This window comes from Abrus precatorius, unplaced genomic scaffold, assembly GCF_003935025.1.
Source record: "Abrus precatorius isolate BTA unplaced genomic scaffold, Abrus_2018 Scaffold7, whole genome shotgun sequence".
NCBI lineage: Eukaryota > Viridiplantae > Streptophyta > Magnoliopsida > Fabales > Fabaceae > Abrus > Abrus precatorius.
This window is the reverse complement of record NW_020874417.1, coordinates 15,794,208-15,820,990: the sequence shown is the minus strand read 5'-3', so window position 1 is coordinate 15,820,990 and position 26,783 is coordinate 15,794,208. Positions and strand designations below refer to the sequence as shown.

The 26,783-nt window shown below is 33.6% G+C and overlaps 3 protein-coding genes across 9 annotated transcripts; 2 read left to right on the top strand and 1 right to left on the bottom strand.

Moving 5' to 3' along the window:
• Positions 1-440: 440 nt before the first annotated feature.
• LOC113871957 (pentatricopeptide repeat-containing protein At1g76280) lies at positions 441-17,267 on the top strand. Of its 5 annotated transcripts, XM_027509054.1 has the most exons (15): positions 479-647; positions 2,071-2,329; positions 2,397-2,439; positions 3,272-3,429; positions 3,928-4,035; positions 4,795-4,977; positions 11,439-11,775; positions 11,845-11,966; positions 12,320-12,406; positions 12,689-12,862; positions 13,453-13,680; positions 14,427-14,570; positions 14,681-14,869; positions 15,320-15,439; positions 16,348-17,159. In XM_027509054.1, the coding sequence occupies exons 2-15, from the start codon at positions 2,246-2,248 to the stop codon at positions 16,729-16,731; spliced, it is 2,361 nt and encodes a 786-aa protein (XP_027364855.1). In that variant the 5' UTR covers positions 479-647; positions 2,071-2,245; the 3' UTR covers positions 16,732-17,159. The 5 variants fall into 5 exon arrangements, with proteins under 5 accessions (XP_027364852.1, XP_027364855.1, XP_027364854.1 ...); XM_027509051.1 differs by having other exon boundaries at positions 441-647; positions 3,245-3,429; positions 11,439-11,966; positions 16,348-17,267; XM_027509053.1 differs by having other exon boundaries at positions 2,071-2,297; positions 11,439-11,966; positions 16,348-17,267.
• Positions 17,268-18,073: 806 nt separating this feature from the next.
• Positions 18,074-22,532, top strand: LOC113873075 (hydroxyethylthiazole kinase). Of its 3 annotated transcripts, none has more exons than XM_027511046.1 (3): positions 18,074-18,078; positions 21,016-21,487; positions 21,740-22,532. In XM_027511046.1, exons 2-3 carry the CDS (start codon positions 21,020-21,022, stop codon positions 22,130-22,132), a joined length of 861 nt encoding a protein of 286 aa, XP_027366847.1. In that variant the 5' UTR covers positions 18,074-18,078; positions 21,016-21,019; the 3' UTR covers positions 22,133-22,532. The 3 variants fall into 3 exon arrangements, with proteins under 3 accessions (XP_027366847.1, XP_027366848.1, XP_027366846.1); XM_027511047.1 differs by lacking the exon at positions 18,074-18,078 and adding an exon at positions 18,703-18,722 and having other exon boundaries at positions 21,055-21,487; positions 21,740-22,497; XM_027511045.1 differs by lacking the exon at positions 18,074-18,078 and having other exon boundaries at positions 20,967-21,487.
• Positions 22,533-22,898: 366 nt separating this feature from the next.
• On the bottom strand, positions 22,899-25,922 carry LOC113871540 (dirigent protein 18-like). The gene is made up of 2 exons (XM_027508633.1): positions 25,827-25,922; positions 22,899-23,729 (listed from the first exon to the last, which is right to left on the bottom strand). The coding sequence occupies exons 1-2, from the start codon at positions 25,920-25,922 to the stop codon at positions 22,899-22,901; spliced, it is 927 nt and encodes a 308-aa protein (XP_027364434.1).
• Between the last annotated feature and the right edge of the window lie 861 nt (positions 25,923-26,783).

Sequence of the window (26,783 nt, the reverse complement as noted above, 5' to 3'; positions counted from 1 at the left end):
TTTACCTATAGATATTAAATTAAAAAAAAAGAATAATGTATGAGAACTAAAATATTATTTAAACCTTGTTTATTTATAAGATCATTTTAACTAAATCATATAAATGAAGAAAATTATTAAAATTAATTGGTATATTAATACTTTAAAAATAAATTATACTATTTCAAATTTTTTCTAGTCAAATTTTATATCATATTAATTATTAAAAAGTTAAAAAAAGATAATATTATAAAATATAAATATATTAAAAATAATAAAATTTCTAAAAATTTATGAAAAATTGCATTAAAAAGTAAAAAAATTATTAAGATAGAGCCTAATTAATATTTTTATATTCTAAGGAGCTAATTAAATTGAACCCACAGTGGGTTTTTGGGTCAACAAAAATGAAACCCATTGAAAGCTGGTATTATACTGACTGAAAAAGTTAGTTGGGTCCTAAATTGGAGATAACCCATGGGTTGGTCCAGACCCTGAAAAAACCCAAAATCTTGAGTGAGGCACTATCGTTCGCCATTTTCGCGGCAACGGCAGTAAGACGCCATCTCCAACTCGTTTGTGATTTCCCTATTCATGAATCTCGTTTTGTTCGTTTGGTTCCCTGTTCATACACTGGTCACTCTCCCTCAGAATCTGTGATTGCTCAGGTAACTAATCTGTGAATTCTTGATTCGGGCAATTTAGTTGCATTCCTACTCATTTTCCCGCTTATCTTTATTGCATTTCATTCTTCTGTTTCGTACCTCTTTGCTGGTTTGGGTCTTGTAATATGGGCTTTATTGTATTGATTGAGGTACCCCCCTTTTTTCTTACTTACTTTGTCGACTCTATTCTCATGTTAAGGTACACTTTACTGATTTTAGCTTTGTTTGTTTTAAAGCACTTACCAAGTGAGCATCATAGTACGATATCACCATAGAATTTCCTGCATTAGAGTCTCCGTGCAATATAAGTCCTTATTACTGAAATTTAGATTTCACAAAGCCTGCAATCCTCTTTTCAAGGTTTTTTTTGAGAAATGTAATACTTTCCTTTATGAATAAATTCAAACCAACTTAATTATTGATTGCAGCGTTGTCTTACTACAGCAACAAAAATTCACTACTATAGTCATGCAATGCTTATATTATTTTGTCTTTTGTTTGTTTTAATAATGTATAGAAAAAATACAAATTATATTATTCATCTACATTTAGTTAAGTTTATGTCATAGGATATTGCTTTTGACAAGTTCCAAGATTATCCGTGTTATTTTGCTAAATTGAAGACAAACTAGTATGTAAAACGTGCTGTTGCACGTGTGAATTTGTTGCATTTGATAAAATTATCCACACTATGCACAGAATAATATATTATTTATATAGAATACACAGGGACTACAACAACTTGTGTTATAAATTGTAATGTAGAAACTTTAGATACAGAGGGACAAATCTACTGTATTTCAAGTATCAATTAGAATGCATGTATAAGACTTGATAACACAAGGTATGCCAAATGATTCGACAACAGAAATATGAATTAAATTGAAGAGATTTTCTTATTCTAAGTTAGATTTATCATTTATCTGATGAAGGTTGAGATCGAGATAAGTACAGTGATCAACTAAACATGAATTTACAACAAATGTTTACTAATAGACTAATAGTCTAAGTAACATGAAAAATTAAGACTTGTTGATCATAAAAGAATGATGAAGATGTTTAATAGTATTCTTCTATCAATTCAAAACTTTGATTAAGGTGTTTTGAGTTGAGTTGCTGTACGAGTATAACATATTTTGTTAGAACAGCAAAAGATATAAGTGGGGAAGAAAATGAGAAAAGTAAAAAGGACTTACAACTATACCATGATTTTATTAAACTACTTGAGTTGCTATAAAAATTCTTTCATTTAAAAAATAAATAAAAAAATTTGGCCAACAAGGCCATATTCTATCCCTGTGGGGATTTTGGCCCTAAAACATATGCGCTAGGACTAGGGTTGGGCTAGTTGGGCTTTATGACAGCTCTAATTTTTATAAAGGAAATAAACTCTAGGCTGAACATGATCTGGTAATTATCTCTCAAGGCCCAGGCCCAAAGACGAAGGGAGTGCATGAGGGGAGATCCATGTCTAAACCAAAGCAAAGCAAAGCAAAGCAAATGCCATGTTAGTGGAGGTTCAGCTATTAATGTCCCTGGCACTACTGCTTAACAAGTGAAGTAGAGACAGAGTAGCCGGTGCTGCAGGCGAAAGTGAAAGAATGCATATGCATGGATTCCGAGGAAGGGTTTTTCTGCGCTCAATTTCACTTTGTAAATCAAAGTGGCATCATCACCATGTCCATGTATTTATCTATGTTCTGTATTCTTACTTTTTCTCTTTCCTAATCTAACGCTTTCCTGTTATTTTAGGGAGGTGAAATCCTTTTCTCTCGAAATCTCACCACCACAACAGGTAATAGAGATTTAATATGACTATTGATTTGTGATACTCTTCTCTTTTCAGCTCACCTAACAAATCAATTGCAGCTCAATAGCTTTCTTTCTTATTTTATTTTTTGATAAATATTGCACATATTATGTGCATTTGTAAATGCGTGAATTTGATTATTATTACTAGAATTTAATTGGAATACATTGATAATGTTAATATAAAATCATTCAGTCATAAATTGCCATATTAGTGAGACTTATTAACTTTTCTAATAATTAATTTTAAAGCCATGCTGTTAGGAAACCACCAATGAATACGGTCTATATTAGGAAATGACAGAAGGGGAATTGAATGATTGATGTAACAGATTGCATGTACAGCAATCATGGGGGTTTGAGTGATTTATGTAAGGAAATAATTGAGTGATTGAAGTACAACAATAAAAAGGGTTTTATGGGTGAAAGTTGACATGGATAGCTTTAAGAAAGCAGTTAGGAAGAAGAAGAAAGGGGAGGAAAAAAAAGATAGAAGTCAGTTAGGGAGAGTGTAGGGTCTCTCAAACACCATGTGTTACCTTTCATTTTCAATTATACTTCTGTTCTGGTGCTTCAATCTATCGGTACCAGAATTAATTAATAATAAAGTGAATTTATCCCAATTCAGGGCGCTTTTGATACAGTTTCTAACACGTACCCACAGTATATTCTGATTAATTAGTTGACAATCTAAAACCTTCTACAACAAAATTAAGGTCTTATTTTTAGCTGGTCAATCAGTAACTTTCATTTGCTTAACACACCAGTTGATAGTGTATAATAAAATGCAGGTCTTGAATTTATGGAACCTGTACCAGGATTGTCCATGCAGATGCAAATAGTCAAGGCACTCTGCTTGGGTGAGAGAAGAAAGGCTTCAGACTTACTTTCTGGTTTTGGTTCTGGAAGCCACTCATTAACAGCTGACAATTTTGTTGATATTTTAAAGTACTGTGCACGGTCTCCTGATCCATTGGTATGCTAAATAAGAAAATCTGTAGTTGCTGATTCCTAATATCTTATAAACTTCATTTTTTAAGGGCCCCAATCCCCTTTTATTTTCTCTGTTAGCAAAATATGTAAAATTTATTTTAAGTATGGCTGTATAAGTATGGGAGGAAATGAAGATTATAGCTTCAATTCAATTATATCCCTTACAATTTTACAAGTTGATCCAATGTCTGCACAACTTTGATTCTCATCAATGTATTAACTTCCAACTGTGATATTAGCATAAACTGTAATGTAACTAACCCAACCAAGTCTAGATGACAACAAATCATATTATGCTTTTCAGCAACAATTAGCTAATAACAACTATATGTTCTCTTCTTTGTGAGTTGGAAGCAGAATAAATATCTCAATTTTTCTTTTTGCATGAGTATGGATACTATCCTTGAAATTCTCTCTAATCAGGATGGTAAAATCTATTGTGAATGTCAAATTTATTCCTTCCCATTTTGATTTGTTGCAGTTTGTTATGGAGATTTGGAGATTCATGGAGTCAAAAGGAGTTAGCATGAACAATATATGCTTATCTCTTATGATGCAGGCCCTTTGTAAAGGGGGTTACTTGGAAGAGGTAAACTGTTAGTCTTATAAATAGTATAACTGAGTATTTTTTTCCTTTACCTTCCTATCAATCTTGGGTTTCACTGAGGAGAGGGGATGGATTAAGGGGATATTGGTATTAGATAAATCCATTACATTTTCAGTGATTTGGAAGAAAAAATTAGTTTTCCCTTTATATCTCCTGAAAATGTATTTGCATATATTGCTATTGTTGGAATCAAGTGTGAATTGAGTCCCACATAGAATGGGATATGAGCAAGTTAGGAGTTTATAAAGAGATGGACTCATGTACCTATTGCCTTAAGGTTTTGGGGTTGCATTGTGGTGTCCTACCCATTACCTAAATACTCCCCCAACTCATTGTAAGGACATAGAAAGTGGTTGGCCATGTCAATTGGTATCAGAGCCTATTCAGTTTGAATGTTGGGCTGCCTATAGATGTCCAATCCTATTGGGTCCACTTGTGCAAATGTCCAGTCCTGCAAATTTTACGCACCAGATGTCTAGTCCTGAGTGTGAGGGAGGTGTGTTAAGATGTCCCACATTGGTTAGAAATAGAGCCAGAATATTCCTTATAAGGGCTAAGGCAGGCCTCCTCTCATGAGCTAACTTTTGGAAGTGAGTTAGGTCCAAGTATCTTAACAGCTATTTTTGTCGTGTCATTGAATTGCATGTCAAGTGCTGTATATGGGGCATTTGTTTGTGAATCACCTTCATCTTAGTTACAAGAATTTAATTTTTCTTCTGTTTTCCTGTTGTATTTGTTCAGGCCATTGATATGATGGATTTGCTTGGAGGAAGTAAATGTCTCTTTCCAGTTCTCCCACTGTACAATAGTCTCTTAAGATTCTGCACGGAAATGCAGAGTATAATTCTAGCAAGAAAATGTTTGGACTTAATGGAAAAGCAAATGATAGGAAAGAATGAAGTTACTTATGCTGAGCTTCTCAAGGTGTGCAGACAGAAAGTGCTAGCATCATTCTTATTATTCTTTGTGTATACCTGTTGAAGTTGTTTTATTTGTCAGGTTATTAAGTCTGAAAGCATTTTCACGTGTGTAGATCTGTGATTCATTTTGAACCATTTGATCTAGATTCAGATGCATGCTCTTAAGAGTACTATTTACAAAATATGCTACTTTGCATCAGGACTAGATCTTGGCTGCTTTTTATTCCTAATCATGGCTATACATTTTTTCACATGGTGAAATTTCAATTTTTAGCATGATAATTTTTACTTACATTGTTGTGGACAGAAGAAGCATATAATGTAAGGCTTTGTGATAATTTCAATCCCTTTTTCAACTTTGCCATGATTTTTCCTATTAACCTTAGTGCTTATTGAAGGAAAGCATATAGTTTCATCACTTCTAAGAGTAGTTACGATTATTAAGTAATGGGTGACAAGGCTTTTCTTTCTTGCCATTGACATCTACCGTCCCTTGACAATGAGAAGTTCCCTTAATTCTTGCATTTTTCTTCTACACAAGGCTTTGTCATGAATTGAAATATATATGCATATGTGTGTGTGTGTGTGAGAGAGAGAGAGAGAGGAGGAAATATGGACCATACAATTGTATGCAGATGGTCAAGATTAAAAGATTTAGAAAGTCATATGATCACTTGAAACAATCATGTGACTTTTTAAATGACTCATATGACTTGTATGTTTTAATCTTCACCATTAATGTTAAGATCTAATGATCTAGATTTGTTTTTCTCACTCTCACCTAGTCACCTGTTGTCAAATTTGGACACGTACACCACTTAATAACTTTTCATAGAATGTAAGATTGACCATTCTAACCATTAAAATCATCTTATATTATCTTCATAATTATATATGTCAAGTTTCACTTACTTTAAATATTTGTGGGTATGTGATCCAAAATTTGATATTTTTTCATATTTTAAAAACATCTTACCTATTAAAATAAAGTGTGGAAATATATTGTATATTTATCTCACTGAACCAAGGATACAAGAGTGGTATAAATAGGGTACAAGAAGAATAAACCTGAGCGCTAATCTAGCCTTGAAAATCAGGAAAATAATTTTTCCTATAAATATTGTACCTAAATAAGGAAAAGACAGGAAATAAATTGATACTATTTATATTAAATCATAAAAGATTGTACAAATCAAAATCGGGTGATTCTGATTGATATGTGCATGATATTTCGCTAATCTTCAACATTCCCCCTCAATTTGGGTGGCAAATGTCTATCATTCTTAGATTGGATCTTATGTTTTCATACATGTTCCTTGGAAGAGCCTTTGTTAAGATGTCTGTTGTCTGCTTGCATGATGGAACATAATCAACACTTATAATATTATGGTCAATCTTCTCTTTAATATAGTGTCAGTCAATCTCCACATATTTTGTCTTGTCATGTTGGACTGAGTTCTTTGCAATGCTTATAGTAGCCTTGTCACATAATATTCTCACTATGTAGTTGATAGGAATCCTGATTTCATTCAACATCTGCTTAAGCCAGATTCCTTCACAAATACCTTGAGCCATAGCTCTGAATTCAGCTTCTACACTACTCGGTACCACAGACTGTTTTTTGCTTCTCCAAGTCACTGTAGTTGATTTTCGGTCAGAAGAGCATCCTGCCCAATCCGAGTCTGTATAGACTTCAATGCTTCTGTTTGAGTCCTTGAAGTAGAGCCCTTGGCCTGGTGTACCCTTGAGGTATTGAAGGATTTTATTCACAGTTTTCATGACGGTCTCAGTTGGATCAGACCTATAGTGACTAGCCAAGCTCATAGCAAACCCAATGTCAGGCGTAATGTGAGTTAGGTAGATTAGCTTCCCAACTAGGCTTTTATATCTATCTTTATCAGCTGGTGCACTCTTCACTTCTTTTTACTGGTTCTATGGGAGTATTGACTGCCTTGCATCCAAGCATACCGGTGTCTTGAAGCAAGTTTAGTGTGTATCTCCTTTGTGACACAGAAATACCAATTTTCGTTCGAGCAACTTCTATCCCTAAAAAAATACTTAAGCTGATCTAAGTCCTTGACTTCAAATTCCTTGGCCAAGAGTCCCTTCAGATGTTTGATTTGATTATAATTGTTTCTTGTGATAACGGTATCATCAACATAAACAATGAATAAGGCTACCTTCCTTTCCATGGAATGTTTGACAAACAGTGTGTGATCCGATTGGCATTGATTAAACTTGTCTTCCTTGACAACTCAAGTCAGTCTATCAAACCGTGCTTTGGGTGATTGCTTGAGGCTATATAGAGATTTCTGAAGCCTGCACACCATGTTTCATGTGCTGGATGATTCAAGTCCTAGGAGAATTTTCATATAGACTTCATCTAGCTCACCGTTTAGGAAGGCATTCTTGATGTCTAGATGGAATGGCTAGTCTAAGTTTACAGCTAAAGAGAGAATGACTTGGACTGAGTTGAGTTTGGCCATTGGTGCAAAGGTTTCTTCGTAGTCCACTCCATATGATTGGGTAAACCCCTTTGCCGCCAGCTAGACTTTATACCTATTTATACTACCATTGGCATTGTGTTTAATGGAGAATATTCACTTGCACCAACCGGTTTCTTCCCTTCTGGCAGAGTAGTGATCTCCCATGTGTCATTTTTAACCAAAGCTTGAATCTCTTCTGTTATACCTACTTCCCATTCAGGTTGTTGAAGTGCCTCTTGAATATTCCTTGGGATATGTGTGTTGTCAAGAGTTGCCACAAAAGTCCTATACTCCTATGATAAGTTTCTGTAGGACATATACTTCTCAACGGGGTGCTGAGTGCAAGATCTCATCCCTTTCCCTAAGGCAATGGGAATGTCAATGTTATCAACAGGTTCAGGGTTAGGAACAATATTACCTGGGGAAATCTCATTTTCTGGAGCTTGGGTGGATTCATGGCTTTGCCTTGGAGTTGTGTTTGACTCTACTCTCTTCCTTCTCCTTCCGAAGTATGTTGTGTAGTTGTTTTCCCATGCAAGTTCTGTTGCATTTTCTTGTTCAGTTTTTTCTGCATTTTTTGATGGTTCTATAGTTTCTGCTGTAGCCTCAGTTGGCTCTATATTTTGGCTTTCATGTTCAGTTTCTACTGCAGCCTCATCTGGCTCTGTATTTGGGCCCAAAAGTTGGGATTCTACCACCTTAGTTGGATAAGTTTGCTCCCCCTGAATGCCAACTTTGGGGTAATATGGCTGATTTTCAAAAAAGGTTAAATCCATAGTGTGGTAAAATTTTCTGGTGTGGGAGCCATAGCATCTATAGCCCCTTTGGTGAGGAGAATAACTGTGGAAGATACACTTTATGGATTTGGGGTCAAGTTGGCTGCGATAGGTTTTAGGTTGTGGACAAAGACTAAACATTTGAATATTTTCAAAAAGGAATGGACGTAAGGATATGACTAATTGGGTATAAGGTTTGGAGAGTGGAATGGGGCGGGGGGTGTTGAAGTTGAGGATCCGAGAGGACATTCTGTTGATGAGGTAGGTTGCAAAGAGGACAACTCCCAAAAATTGGTTGGGTACATTTTTGGCAAGCACGAGAGATCTGGTCACTTCTAGGAGATGTCTATCTTCCTCTCAACAACCCCGTTCTACTGAGGGGTATGTACACATGAACTCTAGTGTATTATTCCATGTTTTTAAAGGTAGGAATTTAGGGCAAAGTGATAGTACTCGCGGCCATTGTCAGTTCTCAGCACCTTAATTCTACTTTGAAATTGGGTTTGTACTGTGGTATGAAATATTCAAATATTCTTCTAGCTTCTAATTTCTCCTTCATGAGGAAAACCTAGGTGACCCGTGTATGATCGTCAACGAAGGTAACGAACAATCTCAATCCAGTGATATTGCTGACCTATGATGGACCCATAGATCACTGTGAATTAGGGAGAATGGTTGAGAAGGTTTATAGGGTTGAGGTGGATAGGTGCTGCCTGTATTTTTGGACAAATGACAAATCTCACATTGAAATAACTTTTGGTTTTCAAAAACATTTTGTGTAAGTACATAAAATTTGGGCAGCCCAGCCTATAGTGCCATAACATTACAGAATCTTCACTACTTGAAAGAATAGCTGCATAAGAGCTGGCTTTGGGTTCTGTTTCTGACTCTTCAACTTGGAGGAAGTATAGCCCAGCACATTCCTTAGCATTGCCAATTGTCTTCCCCGACTCCAAAATTTGAAATTCACATAGGTCAAGGAAGAGTTTAGTGACACTTTAAATCTCTTGTCAGTTTGCTAATGGATAGCAAGTTATAGTCAAGTTTAGGCACATAAATGACTGAATTTAGTGTAATATTTTGTGAGATGGTAACTGATAAAGAGTACCATCAGCTATTCGAATTGTGAAATCATTTGGACATGGAGAATAGTTATTAAACATAGTTGAGTCTCCACTCATGTGATCTGAAGCTCCTGAGTCAATGATTTATGTCTTTGGTTTTTCCTTGCTAGTTGTTAAGAAACTTGGACTTAACTCACTTCCAAAAGTTAGCTCATAGGAGAAGGACTACCCTAATCCTTATAAGGAGTATTTTGTGTTTATTTTTAACTAATGTGGGACATCTTAACACACCTCCCTCACACCTAGGACTAGATATCTAGTGCGTGAAATTTGCAAGACTAGACATTTGCACGGGTGGCTCAACAGGATTGGACATTTGTGGGTAGCCCAACATTATGATATTATGTTAAAAAACTTAGATTTAACTCACTCCCAAAAACTAGCTCATAGGAGGAGGACTACCCTAGCCCTTATAAGGAGTATTTTGTCTCTTCCTAACCAATGTGGGACATCTTAACATTAATATTTAGGGCATGCAGGAAGTTACCTTTTTGTGCTACTGAGGCTGTACCAATTGTTTGCTGAAGAATGTTTTTTGTAGAGCTTCCATTTGCTCTTTGCTGAAGGGAGATGAGTCAGTATTTACTCCAGCTGTGTTGCCTCTGCTGTCCCGGCTTCTGGTTTGTTTTGGCTATGAAATTTACCATGAATGTGCCATCATGTGTCCTTAATGTGACCTGTTTTCTTACAGTGATTGCACCATGGCCGATTTTCTTTTGAAAGAAACGTGACAGGTTCCTTTCTGTTGATCCTTCAATGGATGGGGCTGCAATGTTCCCCTTTGCTGTCATTGGTGATCCTTCAATGGATGGGGTTGTGATGGTTTTCCCAAGCATCACTTTCCTCCTGCTCTCCTCCATTCTTACTTTCGAGAATACTTCCCAAATTTTAGGAAGGGGTTTGTTTCCGAGGATTCTCCCCTAGACTTCATCAAGTTCTGTGTTCAACCCCAATAGGAACTTATAGATCCTATCCTTTTCTACTTGTTCTCTGTACTTCTTCTTATATTCAGTACAGTTCCATTTAACTTCTTCATGTACGTCTAGTTGCGGCCAATGTTGACGAAGTGTACTAGAATATTCAGTGATTGAGAATTCGCCTAGTCGCATGTCACGGAGTATGCTTTTGATCTCAAACATTGCAGACGTATTGTCCACATTGGAGGCATGACATGACTAGACTGTTTTCCAATTGCCATTTGTTGTGGTTGGGGTCCCCCTTTATAGTACTCTTGGAGTCTCTTGTGATGTAATCTTCCTTCTCTTTTCCTTGAAGGAAGATCTTGACTGCCCATACCCATTAGATATAGCTTTGGCCTTTCAATTTGTGACTAGTAATCGCAAGAGCAGGTCCTTCGATCAAGTTGGTAGTTGAACCTTCTTCCTTGTTCTCTCCCATGGTTGGTGGCACTAGGTTAGGATGATTCAGATCAAGCTCTGATACCATGCGGAAATACATTGTATATTTATCTCACTGAACTAAGGATACAAAAGTGGTATAAATAGGGTACAAGAGGAATAAAACTGAGTGCTAATTTAGCCTTGAAAATCAGGAAAATAGTTTTCCCATGCTGTTACCAATAATCACACAGTAGACAGTACTGATCATCTCAAAGGAGATATTCTGTCCTTCGGCCTTGCAGACAATTTTCAGTACCATAACATTTATCAGAAGAGATATTATATTTTCATAGGATAGGTAATCATCACTTTGTTATATTCTTTAACTTGTTCATCAGTTTTTCTCCCTTCCTTTATCTCGTAGAAAGAGGGACGAGGATGTCAAGGAAATGGATCTTATATGTTCTTGGCCATTGCCTCATAATATAATTCCCCTCTCATTTGTCTTTATGTTGTCAATCCATTTGTCTAGTGAAAGTGGATTTAAAATAAAACTTCAAGAAATGATCCTATTCCTATGTATTGCTAACTTTTATGATATCATAAATGGTCTGGAATCAAGTAACAACACTATGTGGTTAATTTATTGCTGTAGCCATATTTTGAAACAAGTTTGCTTTGTTTGAATGTGGAGTTTTTTTTTAAATGTCAAGTATTATTCATCTTCCCTTGTTCTCAGCTTGCAGTTTTGCAGAAAAACCTGCCTGCAGCCCATCGTATTTGGCAGGAGTATATTAAAAACTACAGTCTGAGTATCATTGCTCTGCGTAAATTCATTGGGTCACTTACAAGGTTAGGAGATTTAGAATCTGCGTATAAAACACTACAACAAATGGTGTCATTAGCCATCATGGGAAACATTTCTGTTGCTGAAACAGTTTATGGGAAGTTGTATTCTACAAGATTGGACATACCTGTTCCTTCAAATAGAGAGGTGGGCTCAACTATTTTGGACTTGGAGGAGAAGAAACAACTGGGCTCTTGTATACACCCTCCTCTTTTGTATTTGCCAGAGAGTATTTCTGCAAGTACAGAGCAGAAAAATATTTTTGCGGCAAATAAAAATGCTAAGAGTGCTGAAATAGATGGGCTAAATGGACAAAAACACTCACTGTCTATGAAGGTATTGAGATGGTCCTTTAATGATGTAATACAGGGTTGTGCAAAACAAAAGAATTATATGCTTGCAAGGAAGCTTATGTTACAGGTATATATTCAACTAAGCTTGTTCATGTTATCGTAATGCATCACGTAACACAAGATTGGTAGACTAAATTATTTGTTCTCCTAAATTTTGTAATTGTGAAAGATTCTCTACATAGTATTATGTCAAATATCAATTTTGTCAAACTTCCAACCCCTAAGATTTCAATTATTGAAAGCTGCTATTAGTTGATTCTCAATTACTTATCAATCTTACTGTGTTCTTATACACCTTCCTTTCCCTATTTTTTTAGCATAAATATATTGTATTTATGAAAATTTAAGGGAATTATATCAATTGAAAACTTCATTTGGATTAATATCTTTTAACATCTCGAAGGGCACTTCTCTGTTCAGATGCAAAATCTTGGTTTGCAGCAATCCAGCCTTACATATGATGGCATCGTTAGAGCATTTGTTTCTTTGGAGGATGCCATGGAAGTGGTGAGTTCGATTACGATCATTATGTTCTGAATTTCTTGTTTTTATCTATTATTACTTTTTGAAATTTATTCTGAGTAAACTGCTATCAGTGGGAGTTCCGTGACTTCCGTCCAGAAACTTCAACCACTTAAGTGTAGGTCCAACAGACCCTGAAGTCCAGTGAAAATGGAATTTGAATGTGAGATGAGCTGTGACACAGCTTTCTGATATTGTGTCTGTTGATACTCGTTTTGATAATAGAAAAATTCCTTTGTCCTTATATTTATTTCATATTATGTGCAGTTCGAAAAAATGCAGCAGAAAAATTTGAAGCCATATGATTCAACTCTAGCAACACTTTCTGTCACTTGCAGCAAAGCACTGCAACTAGATTTAGCGGAGGCTTTGTTGAATCAGATTTCTGAATGTCTATATCCATATCCTTATAATGCTTTGTTAGCATCATGCGATGTACTGGTTAGTCTAAATATGAAACTTCAAACCAAAATTCATTTTCTTACCATTTTATTGTTTGCAAGACTAAAATTAGTTAATGTAAGGACCCATTTATATTCTTTAGCAAGAATCTTGTCAAAAATAGCTATTGGAATGTTTTTATGTTGAGAGAGGAAAGATGATAGAAAAACCGTAAAATATATGAATCAGTCAGTCCAATATGAATACTTCTGTATCCTATTTTATATTTCTGAATAATATTGTGGTACCAGGTGATGCACTATAGTACTGTACATTCATATTTCTACACTTCGGATAAATTTTTAGCATGGTTAATAAAATAGGTGCCTTCAAACAATAATGTCTTTCTGTTAGTATTATGTGGTTGGTTACTGTTTGATTGGCTTGGATTTGTTGTAATGGTATGTTAACTCATTATCAATGGGCTGCATGGTATAGCACCCATTAAGACAAAAAAAAATGTAATTCATAACTGAACTATCTGTACCGAATTCCTCTCTTATTGCCGACTCAAGGTTTGGTTTCTGTAATTCTCTTGCATTATGGAGCTTCTAATGGCTTATGCTTATTTATCTAATCAAAATTTGCAGAATCGACCTGAACGTGCTGTGCGAGTGTTCGCCAAAATGAAGCAAAACAAAATTGCGCCTAATATCAGGACATTTGAGCTTCTATTTTCCTTATTTGGTTTTGTAAATGCCCCATATGAAGACAGTAATGTGCTGTCACAATTGGATGCTGTTAAAAGAATAAGAGCCATAGAAAGGGAAATGGCAAAAAATTGCATTCAGCACAGTCATCTTTCAATGAAAAACTTGGTGAGTTCAATTCATGTTTCCTTTTTCCACAAGTTAATGTGGATTTCTTTGTGCTCCAAGCTATGCAAAACTTGTGTATGTGATTTTTGTTTTTGGGGGCGGGGGGGGAAATGTTTTGTTAGTTAGTACTACATCTACATTGCAAGGTCAAAGGAAAATTTTAGTGAACAGCCACATGCCTTGTAGTGCTGAATGATTGGCAGCAAAGAGTAGATACGGATGAATGGACGAGTGACATTCAAGAAAAAATTAGTTTAGGATGTATGTGATAGAAAGTTGAACCAGCACCTGTTGAGGAAAAAAGACAGAATTTTGCCTTAGATGGAATAGCCATGTGGGGAGAAAAAAATAAGAGGAGTTAATCTGATGGAGGATGACCTTATAAACAAAGTAAAGGAAGACTAAGGAAAGGATTTTAATTGAAACCATTAAAAAAGACCTTGACGCAAATGGCCTTTTAGAAAAATTGGTTGTTGGTAGAACACAATGCTGTCATCCAATCCATGTAGCCAACCTTAGCCAGTAGGAAAAGGGTTTTGTTGTTGTTGTTGTTGTGTTTCCTCCATACACACACAAGCACACACTTCTGTGAGCATTCTAATGAGAGATCTAAGTAAAATGCTAATGTTATTGGTAAAACTTATGTTTCAGGGCTCTCAAAGATCACTTGGATTAGATAGGACAGAATTGGTATCTTGTTCATTTACATTGCTTATGAATTGGCTATGTCCTTTGATTCTTTTCAGTTGAAAGCCCTTGGAGAAGAAAGGATGATAAGAGAGATGATCCAATATTTAAATGTGGCAGAGAATCTTTTCATTCATAGAAACCCTTCATTGGGATCAGATATGTACAACATAGTGTTGCATTATCTTGTTGAAGCCAAAGAAGTGAGTGATTCACACCTCTTTACTTTCTCTATCATGACATCTACTTTTTGTAGTAGGTGTGATTATGTATGTCTGGCTGGAATATGAGGTTTTCCCATTTGATAATGTAGAGTGAATTGGCGGTTGGAATTTTCAAGAAGATGAAGTTATGTGGCTGCCACCCTGATTCTGAAACATACAATATAATGATTGACTGTTGTAGCCTCCTAGGAAGTTACAATTCTGCTTGTTTGCTGATTGCAAGGATGATACGGGAAGGGTTTTGTCCAGTGACTTGTACATATACTGCTCTCATTAAGGTTCTTCCCTTTTAATCTGACAGTGCAGTCCAAAGTATTATCTTTTTGTCTAACTTTTTGCAATTGTACTTGATTTATATGAAAAGAGTAAAATGGAGAGATTTTGGACTAGTAAACATCCTAATTCCCTTCCACAGGTCATCTATTTAGCCTGCAAGTGACAAATGCATGCATTTGGTGTTATATGCTTCTACTGATATATAAATTGCAGATTATTATTCACATAATTTGTGCAGAATTAGGATCGTTTACTAAATAAAATAGGCATTGTGTTAAAATCATACTTCTAATCATTATGAAAGTTTGGTTATCAGTGATGCTTGTATCTTTCTGTACAGTGCCCGTTGTGCATGTGCTGATATCTTTATTCTTTGTTCATATCAGTCGTACAATTTATAAATTTATTCTTAGAATTTTGTGTATTCTAAATAATGAGTTTGCTCGCATCAGATTTTGTTGGAAGATGAGAATTTTATTGAAGCCCTGAATCTTCTGAATCAAGTCATATTGGATGGCATCCAACTTGATGTGCTGCTGTTTAATACTTTTCTTCGACATGCATGTTACAAGGTACTTCACCTTTCATATTAAAATATTTCTGTATTGAAAGGGGATAAATGATGGAAGAAAAAAAATCTGTATCCAACTATGTTTGATTATGAAATGAGCAATCCCATGCTGCCATTAAAAATTGATTATGATTCAAAGTGGATGACTCAGTCCATCCAAGTTTCAATAACAATGCCATTTCATTCTATACAAATTTTTCTGTAGAAACTGCTGGTGTTTGGCTATAGTAATTGGGCTTTAAGCCTTAAATAAGGTTTTCTCATTTGGTCCCTCCTTTTTATTTTTTCAATCTAGTCCCTTAAAATTGTCTTTAATTTTCATTTACTTCCTTTATTAGTAATATGATAACTTATTTCATTATTTGCTCACATAACGTTCAAGTTGACTCATAATTTGATTGAGATATAACATAAACAAGGTGTATTGATAACTTCACATCTTTTGTATTTTTCAATGAAATTTTAACTTATGAAGTTAAAGCTTCTGAAATTGGGATTTGGAAATATGAAGAGAATGAAAGTGTAGATATCACATCGTCATTTATGTCAACTCTATGTAATTGAGTCAAGTTGGATGTTACTGAGGTACATACTAGAAAAAGGTAATGAATAAAGGAACTGCATAGAAAAGAAAAATTATTTTTAGGAGATTTGTTTGAAAAAATTTAAAATAAGACATCAAATGAAAAATTTGTGAATTTTTGAGGGACCAAAACTTTATTTAAGCCTAGTAATTGTCTTTCATGTTTGATAATGGTTCTAATATCTGCACACTGTTTACTCCTTGTTATTCAAGGAAAATAAAGTTTCTATATCAGAAAAGCCTAATTGTGCTTATTTTAGTCCATTTATGCTGAAAAATTTAGAACATGTCCTAATTGTTGTCTTATAATTTCTTCCATGAATTAGGAAAGGATCGATGTAATTGAGTTTATTGTGGAGTGTATGCACCGAGAGAAAATTCAACCTGATCCAGCAACATGCGGCTATGTTTTCTCTGCATATGTAAACTCTGGTTTTCACAATACAGCAATTGAAGCATTGCAGGTTTTAAGTTTGCGTATGATGTCTGAAGATGGCAACATACTTAGAGAGAAGAAAAATTTTGTGAACGAATTCATCCTTGCTGAAGATTTGGATGTTGAGTCACAGATACTCAAATTATTTGAAGATTCTGAAGATGAACTTGCAGTTGGATTGTTGAATTTTAGATGGTGTGCCTTAGCTGGGTTCCCAATCTGCGAGTCAGCTGATCAAAGCCTGTGGGCTAAAAGACTGGAAGGAAAGCAATAGTACATCTGAGTCCCATCAAGACACCCAGTTAGATACAATTGCGTGATGCTTGTAATGGAGTCAATTTCCTGTGGAATGGAACTGTGTCATTACATTCCATGAATAGGCTAAATGCCATTACAGGTGAATTTTCACTAGGGAGGCCTCCATAAAAAGGGATTTTTTTTTTCACTCTCCTGTGGTGCATACTCCCTTTCCTTAATTAAAATAATAATACCCATTTTTGTATGGTATTTTTTCCTTACCTTAAATTTTTTAAAATTAATAAAAAAGAAAGCACCAAACAAGGAAATCAACTGCAAGGGAGTATGGATTCAGGAGATCTGAAAATATAATCCTTAAAGAGGTTGGGGGTTCAGTACCGCGGAGAGACACATGGCTCTTGCCAGGTGTAAAATTTTCAAAAGATAATTTAGGTTCTTTTTGGTTTTATCATATCCCATTTTCATTTTCAACGAAAATAGAAACAATAGCGGGAATATATTTGGTTATTCAATCTTATTTTTTTTAGAAAACAAGCCGTTTCTGGAAAATTTTGAAAATAAAAAAAAAAAAAACTTTTTCACTGTTTCTAATGTGGTGATGAAATATTTTGTAACGCTTGTTAATAAACGTATGTTTCTTGCATTTTGCGAAAAATGTATTTTGTGGTTTCTTTATGGTAAAAAAATCATGTTTTTATATAAAAAAATATAAGCAACAAATTATTAAACAAGTTTTAAAGACTTTTAAAATGTAAAGAAAGTTATAACATCACTAAAGCTTAATTCACTGAACGATATAGAAAGTACAATAACCGGGGGGAGATCTTTTTCTAATTACGTACTAAGTAAGAGAAGAAAGCATATTCAGATAAATTTAAATGACAGTTTGCAACTGTATTAGCAATCATAATACTCTAGTTTGAGACTTTTTATAACTTCGTCACAACCGTTAAGAGTATGGATCCTCAGTTAGAGTGTGTATAAAAAACGAATCTTTACCGTTTATTTTATTTTAAAAATTAATATATATATATATATATATATATATATATAATGAAAATTTTGAATGCAAAGATCCAGATTCCAACTGTTATTGTGACTATATTTATTTGTGCCTACTTTGTCGTAATTTCAGCGATCGATATACAACTGTAATTGTATGAATAGGAACAATTTATCAAAATCATATGCTTTTAAAAATAAATTATTAAAATAATATTGTTGCAAAATATTTGCCAAAATGGGTTGTTATAGTAAATATAAATACAAATATTAAGACTAAAATAAATATTTACCAAAATAATCTATCACATTTATGAATGGAATACATGTTTGTGTATTTTTAAAATGGTTTAATGAATTTGTAAACATAAATACATTAAGATAATAAAATATAAATATTAAATTTATGTTTTTAAATACATGATACTTAATAGGATAAAACTAATATATTAAAACATCTAAATGCACTAAATTGGGCATTATTTTATAAACTAAATTAGAATAAGAGTTATTTACCTAACTATCTAAAAGTTATATGAAGTATAATAAAAAAATATATTTCCAACCATAATAACTAAATATTAAATAATAGCTAAATTTAATTTAAAATTAGATGAAATATGAATATGACCTCACTAAAAAATCTATTAATTAGAGGTATTAAAATGAGTCTGACTCAACGAGCCAATCTATTTAGCTCAATAAAATTGACGAGTCGAGCTGAATGTTATTGATCTATTAGCTTGCTTAACTCATTTTGCTTTAACCCGCTAAAAGCAGGCCAATGACAGCCTAAATTTATTTTTAAAAAATAAAAAATAATTAAATATTAAAAATATTAATTTTTATTAATATAAAATATTAAATTTATATATTCAAATACACGACACTAAGTAGGATAAAACTAATATAATGCACTAAGTTGGACATCATTTTATAAGGTAAATTAGAATAAGTGTTATTTACCTAACTATCCAAGAGTTTTATGAAATACAATAAAAAAAAGTATGTTTTTAACCTTAATAATAAGTGTCAAGTAATAGCCAAATTTAATTTAAAACTAAGTGAAATTTATCTTTGAGAATGACAAGATGTCTAGGTCATATTTCTTAGACTAGTACAATTGTCTAAAGATTAACATTAAACATGATAAGGAACTGTGTCTTAAAACATCCTATTTGTAATAACCTCTTGCAAATGCTTTTGGAGCCGATTAGGATGCTTATAAGATGCATTAAGAGTGATATTCTAGACGTTGAGTACCTTATACTCATCACTGTGTACATTAATTTCTAAAAGCAACATGAGAATATGAATATATACAATATGATTGTATAATTAAGGAGACTATCAAGGCTAAGCAAGACACTGGCAAGTAAAATTGTGCAAAGTACTTATCGGTATGTTTTAAGTTTTTATGTTATAGAAGTTAATCTATTTCCTTTTGCATATTGGGCATTAAATATTAAGTGTGGATCTTACATAAGGTAAGAGATACTATTAGTTGCTTAAGTGAATAAGAGCGCTACTAGAGAATTGAAAAAAATTGCTTCAGTGAATATTTTTCTTAACTTTTTTGTCATTTTCTTAAAATTTACTTGAGCAAGCTTATTTTTGCTTAAGTAAAAATAACACTAGATGTTCAATTTTTGCTACAAACGAGTGAAGAGAGAATCTGTATTCTATAATGACTCTTTAGGTTGAGTGTGAACCTCAAGTATTAGAATCATTTCTTACTATAATGTTATTTGTAAGATTCAACGAAAGATGCATTCTCGTTTATGTGGAGGAAGACATAGGAAGTTGTAAAATTAAAATTCTACAAGATATCATACTCAAATACACAAAAATGTTCCTTGAAACCTAAATAAAATAAAAATAGAAAAGAATTATCATAGAGTATTTATTATATTAAAAATATGAGATTGAATTCAATATCAAAGGTGTCAAACTTGTATATTTATATCACTTAATAACTTTTCAAAAAATATAAGATTAATTAATTTAATCATTGATTTAAATGTTCTAATTAAGTAGATTAACTTTATATAATTTAAAGAAAATATAAAATTATTCAATATTTTATTGCATTACTTTATTTTAACTAATAATATATTTTAAAATATAAATAAATATCAAATTTTGAATAATATATTTATAAATATTTAAATTACATGAAATTTGATGTATATAATAAGAAAAAGATAATTACACAATTAAGTTGGTCAATTTATGAGGACGAGTTATTAATGAATAATATTTTTAAGTTCTACGATTAGGTGTTAGTATATTTTTAACTCTACAAATATAATGAATAATATTTTTTTAAAGTAATTAGAAGAGTTAATAAAGTTTATTTAATAAAAAGACAAAAAATGATCGTTAAATAAATGTTTAGTAATTAAAAGATTTAATTGAATATATTTAATTCTCATATGATTTTAAATTGTTTTAAAACTTATTTTTATAAATCCCGTGTACAAAAGATAAAGATTAAATGTATTTTATGTTTTTAAAATATTCAATGCATTCAATTTTTTTATTTAATACTTGATTTACAATTTATTTTTTATTTAAAACTTATTATCTATTAAGGTTGATACACATTTAATACTGTCAATTAAAAAAGATTTACATAGTTAATTAATTTAAAAATACTGTAATATATTTTTTAAGTATTTATTATAACATTTAATAAATTTTCATGATGAAAAATTCTATAATTAGTTTACAGTGTAATTTTACACTGTTAAAGTATTTCAATTAAATTCATAAAAAATATTAAAATATTAATTTTTAAAAATCAAATTAATAGTATTTAATATTACAAAAATAATAAATAAAAATATATTAAATATCATAATAAAGATAGCAAATAAAGAAAGTAAACATTAAAATATTTTTGTGGCTAAATATTTTATAATTATTCACATAATATATTGTTTGTTTACAGTGAATAGATATATAACTGTGTTATATTGTATTCTAAGAAATGTGACTGAAACAATTTTCCTTGAAAACTTTATATTGGATCATCATCCTCTTCCTCTTTTTCACTGATTTAACGATTCAAAACATTTCAAGTGTAAATAAAAGATAGATTGCAAATAAAGCAAAGCAAGTGGAGAGTCATCAGTAAAGTAATGGTATCAAATTACAGCCATTAGATAATTTTCAGGAAAATCTAACGGTCATAATTTGTTCACTGGAAAATTCAGCACTAAACATGGTAATTCAGTTGAGAAGAGGGAGTGAGAGGTTGAAGATAGAAGAAAGAAAAGGAAACAATCATCGATAGCTCAATGGAAGCGACGAGGCAATCAACGGTTCAATCAAGAGAAAGCGAATGGGACAGAAAGGCATGGGAACTGCTATCGCTGGTTCGAACCCAATCCCCACTCATCCAATGCATAACCAACTTCGTCTCAATGGACCTGATGGCCAACACACTCCTATCCGCGGGTGCATCGCCCGCCATGCTCCACTCCCTAGAGGAACTCCCGGACTTCACCCCACGCGCCTCCGCACTCTGCATCAACGTCGGAACCCTCTCGCCCTCCTGGTTCCCCGCCATGAAAGCCGCCGCACAACTCTGCTCCTCCCTCGCCACGCCCTGGGTTCTCGACCCCGTCGCCGTCTCCGCCTCCGCCTTCCGCCTCGACGCTTGCCGCCAACTCCTCACCTTCAACCCCGCCGTCGTTCGGGGAAATGCTTCTGAGATCATCGCTCTCTCCCTCGCTTCCACACAACCCCACAACGCCACTGCTAAGGTGAGCAATGCTAGCAACACCGTTGATTTATATTTATAAAGGTCAAGGTAGTTAGTTGCATTGTAAATTTAAAATTTTGACTGAGTAGAGACATGGTGAAGAGTGTATTAATACACTGTTCTGTGAATTAATTGGCGCGGAATTGTGAGACTAAAATCAAATTTTTTTAGAAATAGAAAAATTAAAATTATACGTTACAATAAAATATAGAGCTTAGTTTTTAAAGTTAGGAGACATTCCTTTGGTTGCAAGGGTGTGGACAGTGTTCACGAGTCAATGGATGCTGTTGAAGCTGCAAAGCTGTTAGCTCGGACAAGTGGTGCCATAGTTGCAGTGTCAGGAGCCACTGACGTTGTCACAGACGGAAATAAAGTTGTTAGTGCTCACAATGGGGTGCCATTGATGCAGAAAATAACAGCAACTGGGTGTTCAGTCACTGCTTTGATTGCTGCCTTTGTTGCTGTTGACAAATACCAGGCTTTAGAGGCAACAGTATCAGCATTAGCTGTATTTGGTGTTGCCGGGGAGCTAGGAATGAAGCTGGCAAAAGGTCCTGCATCGCTGCGAATTCACTTGATAGATGCGCTCTATGGCCTTGATGAAGCTGCCTTGCAATCTCATGTTAATATCACTTGTTTGTGTTGAAATGAAATGTGAAGATCTGCATGCAAATTGGTAATCATCATTAAATTTGTATCTATCATAGTTGTATAACTATGGTCTTGGTGGATCTTTAATTGCTTGACATGTGTGGCAGTAGAAATCCCTCTACAATTTATGTCAATAATCACTGGTAGCATTCCCTAGTAACAACAGGATGTTCATATAGTTTAAAATATCTCATGATCAACATTTCCCGTGTATATCCTTATTTTTTCAAAGTTTACTCTTTTCCGTTTGATGTATAGGAATTGATTTGGTGGAAGTTTTTTATGAACCCCTAATGCATTGCCAATCATATTGATGGCCAGTAGAGTTGAGTATATATATGAACTAATGAATAACACTTTTTACATGTCAGCTTCATATGCAGTAAGATTTTTCTCTTTCTTTGTCTGGGTTTTTCCTGCTTATTTTCCATCTTGCTTTGTTTTTCCTTTATGGCTTATGTTTACACCATAGCTAATGCTATCAGCCCTCATGATTATTTCACTTTTACTGGTAACCTGTCATTGTCTGGGTCTGATGCATTTATTGTTTCTGCTTTTATTCAAAATTTCACCACCAAGACTCCCAAGTGTCATAACTTATCATTTTAAAAATAAAATACCATATGGTTTCATGTGATTACAACTAAGATTTCAAATACATTCTGCAATCAAAGTATCAAACTGACAGTATACAAGACCAATCTCATAGTCATGTGTAATCAAACAGCACTCCGATGCTTTTACATTTCCACAGAACAGTTTTAGTAGTTCAAATAGATAGTGATCCTCAGCAGTGTCTCAGCACCATCAGTGGCAATTTGCCCTGGTGGGATAAGGGGTCTCAGTTCTGCAAACCCCCTTGCATTCTTGAATTTCCCTGTGCCCCCTATCACAGACAATTGTGACATGGTGCTTCCTATCTTATACAGGCCATAAAAGTTCAAGCTATCGCCATATTCCCCTCCTTCAAAGAGAGCCGTAAATGCCATCATCTGTCTAGTCCCATCTGCTGAACTTGCCACATACACCCCTTGAGCTTTTCCAACTATTTGTGACCCCAACTCAGGTTGAGATGTCAAAACATCATCAATAACAGTGATTGTTCCAAACCCAATTCCCAACCCATCAGGTCCTAACTGCAGCTGAACATTATTTTGATTGTTGTTGTTGCCTGAATTTTGTGCAAAGGATGTACCGGCCAATCCGGTTCCTAGTGGGATACCAAAGACTCCATTGACAGTGGGAATAGCACCATTGGCATTGGGGATGGGAATTCCACCTTGTGGGGTATTGAATCCAACTGGCATTGCAAAAGGCACTTGACCACTGTATATGCTTCCTAGCAAGCCTGTCACTGGGCGTGCCGTTGGGTTAGTGCCCCCAAGAATGTCATGCATGTACAACTCAATAACAGGTTCTTTCCCAGTAGCTGCAACAGGGTCAACTGCTACTATAGTCGTTGCCAAATATGCTAATGCAAGGGACATTGTCAGGGAAGCTTTAGTTAATGATTCCATAGCCTTCTTGTTTCCAAGTGTTTCTGATGTAGATGCCAATTCTTCTATTTGGTAACGAATTCTATATTTGGATGACTGCAATGGAATGCAAGTCTTGGGGTTATATAGGAGGGAATGCAGAGTGTGTTGGAGTGGTTGTGAGACACGGATGATAATGAAGTTGTTGAAATTAACAGGAAAGTAGATTAGTTGTGTCGTATACTCAACCAAAAAAACGAGTCAATATTTGTGTTTAGTGGCATTGTTTAGATGTAATGGAAGAGAGTAACTGTGCAGTGAGGTTCTAAGTGTGTTGGGATCCATGGAGAAAGTATAGTTTTTTTCACAACCACTTTTCTTTTTAAGTGCTTTCGTTATTACAGATTAGTTCTAAGACACAAGGCTATGGAAGAAAGTTAGAATTTGGAGAGGTGGTTGCTAGTACAACTAAACCAAAATCTTAAGATAATAGCTAATTTTGACCCTCTAATGAGGGGAAATTACGATTTCATTGTAGATGACATCGTTTATTGTTGTTCCAAGTTAGCATTTTCTTCTGTTAAATCGATTGGACGTTTTGAATTCAAGCTTCATCTTTTAAAAATGAAAATTGTAAAAGAAATGTTTGAACTTTATTCGATCTATAATTTGCTTCTTGATATTTCAACTAGTTCCATTCCATTTATACCTAAATAGGCAAACAACAACAATAAAATTCAATTCTTATTTCAACTGGTGAAGTCGGTTACGTAAAATAAAATACTTCATTGAACTTATCAATATATTTTCAGAAAAATTATTGAGAGCGACTTTAATGATTATTCGTAATGTTGTCCTATGTACTGTTTTACTCCTTTTCCCTGCATTAAGAACTTAACAAATTAAGAGATTTTAAAATGTCTACATAGTTATTTTTTAATTTTCATTTTCCTTTATCCAGATCTTTTAAGCAGCAAACACTCAATCATTCGTTCTTGTCATTTTATATTAAAAGAAAACTAAATAAAAATTGTCTTGCAAAGTTATAAATTTTTTATAAAATCAGAGATTAAACTAATCAACATTTTACGAGACTAAAATAAGTATTTATTTAAAAATATCTATTATTCCAACTTGATATTAATGAGATATATATATAAATTCAATTCACATACACTCACGACAAACATGAGAGAGAAAGAGATCATCAATTTGTATAATGGAATTCAAAGCAAGGAATTTTATTATGTTGAACTTTTAAAGGAAATAGAATTAGGAGTCATTTTTACCTTGGCCATGAATCTCCCAATTTTATCAATCAACATGCAGTAGCCATGAACATATCTGCATGTTGTAACTTTTTTCTAATAATTGTCCTATGCTCAACAAGTTGTGATGTAAACCAGGAGCATAAAAAACATCAAAGATTTGAAATTTTGATAACCATCTTTCAGTTTGATGGTAATCTTGCCATTTTAAAAAATTAGAATCTTTGTATTATTTTTGAATTTTACGATAGATTTTAGTGTTTTATCTAGTGAGAAAAATAACTCTTTTTTTCTATATATGTGGTTATTGCAGTCAGTATCTAAGTACCAAATATTTTTATCATTTGAGAATTGTTTGCTATTAGAAGTAAAGTTTGTGACCAGAACTCTCATCAGTATATTGATATTAGTTTTCTGCTATATTTTCCTATTGTTTGAATTTACAATATGTAGTTTTGTGTCTAAACTTTACACAGTGATAGCAATTGAAATTTGTCCTTTCTTTATAGTTGTTGTCCCTTCCTCTTTTACAATTAGTAGATTTGAAATTGTATTCACCTCTTCTTTGATTAGGTGGCCTGGAATTGCTATCTTTCCATTATTGATTGAAATTGCAATGACCCATTCCTATAAAGTTGCTATGTCCTCTACTTCTGATATTTATATTTCTACTTTCACGACATCTATTATCTTTACTTCAACTAGATTATGCTATATTGGTAAAATTTACTTGACTCTTTAAAGCTTTTTCATTTTCTTTTTCAAAATTCTGTTTACATGACTTTCAACGCTTTCTTGCAACTTTGCAATGATCATGGTAGTTGTGTCATTAGATTCTATATAATTATGGTTACAACGTGGTCAAACTTCTGATATTTATATTTCTACCTTCATGACATCTATTGTCTTTACCTCAACAAGATTATGCTATATTGGTAAAATTTACTTGACTCTTTAAAGCTTCTTCATTTTCTTTTTCAGTCTTTTTCAAAATTCTGCTTACATGGCTTTCAACGCTTTCTTGCAACTTTGCAATCATCATGGTGGTTGTGTCATTAGATTCTATATAATTATGGTTACAACGTGATCAAACTTCATTGGCATGGTGTGTAGAATTTTCTCCACCACTTTTCTTTCAAAGATATCTTCTCTATACACCCTCATCTTATTGACAAGATCTGTAATACAAGAAAAATATTCCTCCACACTTTCTGAGCTTGACATTGCAGTTTGGATTTCTAAGCCTTTGCTACTCTTTTGTATGACAATTTCAAAATGTTCCACGCTTCTTTGGTTGTTTTGACATATGCTATTTTGCCAAAAATTTGAATAATCAACTCCTTGGTGAATTTGTGATAGCACCACCTGGTCCTCCTCTGAGTAACATCTTCAGTGCCTTGTTGTAAGCCTGGTTCAATAAAGCTCCAAATATTGTGAGCTTTCAAATAGGTGGGCATCCTCAATGCTCAATAATTATAATCAAGTTTTCCATTTAATTTGAGATCAACCAAACAAAATTGTAGTTTATGGCCATCTTCCTCTCAAATAAACCTAATTTTTTTTTGGTGAAATGAGAACACTCTTATTCCTCACACACTTAATATTATTTTTTCCTCTAACTTTTTTAACACTAACTCTCCCGCAAACTCAGAATCAATATTGAATCTAACTAGCTCTGATATTAATTTGATTTGATATCAATGGGACATATAAAAATTAAATTCACACACACTCACGAAGACACAAAGAAAGAGCATAGATATATAATAAACTATAGCAAACTTAACTATAAAAAATGTTATGAGTCAGTGGTACATTTCTCAATGTTTAACTACTTGTTAATATATGGCAGCAACTCTTAATAATTTATGGTCTTGGCATAATTCACATGCACCTCATGGTT

Excerpts from the sequence above, each read along its gene's own strand:
- LOC113871957 (XM_027509051.1), top strand. The coding sequence starts at position 2,246 with ATGCATATGCATGGATTCCGAGGAAGGGTTTTTCTGCGCTCAATTTCA. Across the intron at positions 2,330-2,396 it reads GGCATCATCACCATGTCCAT|GGAGGTGAAATCCTTTTCTC; the intron begins GTATTTATCTAT and ends CTGTTATTTTAG. Across the intron at positions 12,407-12,688 it reads TGGAGGATGCCATGGAAGTG|TTCGAAAAAATGCAGCAGAA; the intron begins GTGAGTTCGATT and ends TATTATGTGCAG.
- LOC113873075 (XM_027511046.1), top strand. The coding sequence starts at position 21,020 with ATGGAAGCGACGAGGCAATCAACGGTTCAATCAAGAGAAAGCGAATGG. Across the intron at positions 21,488-21,739 it reads CCCACAACGCCACTGCTAAG|GGTGTGGACAGTGTTCACGA; the intron begins GTGAGCAATGCT and ends TTTGGTTGCAAG.
- LOC113871540 (XM_027508633.1), bottom strand. The coding sequence starts at position 25,922 with ATGATGATTGCAAAGTTGCAAGAAAGCGTTGAAAGCCATGTAAGCAGA. Across the intron at positions 23,730-25,826 it reads AAGAAGCTTTAAAGAGTCAA|TCATCCAAATATAGAATTCG; the intron begins GTAAATTTTACC and ends ATTCCATTGCAG.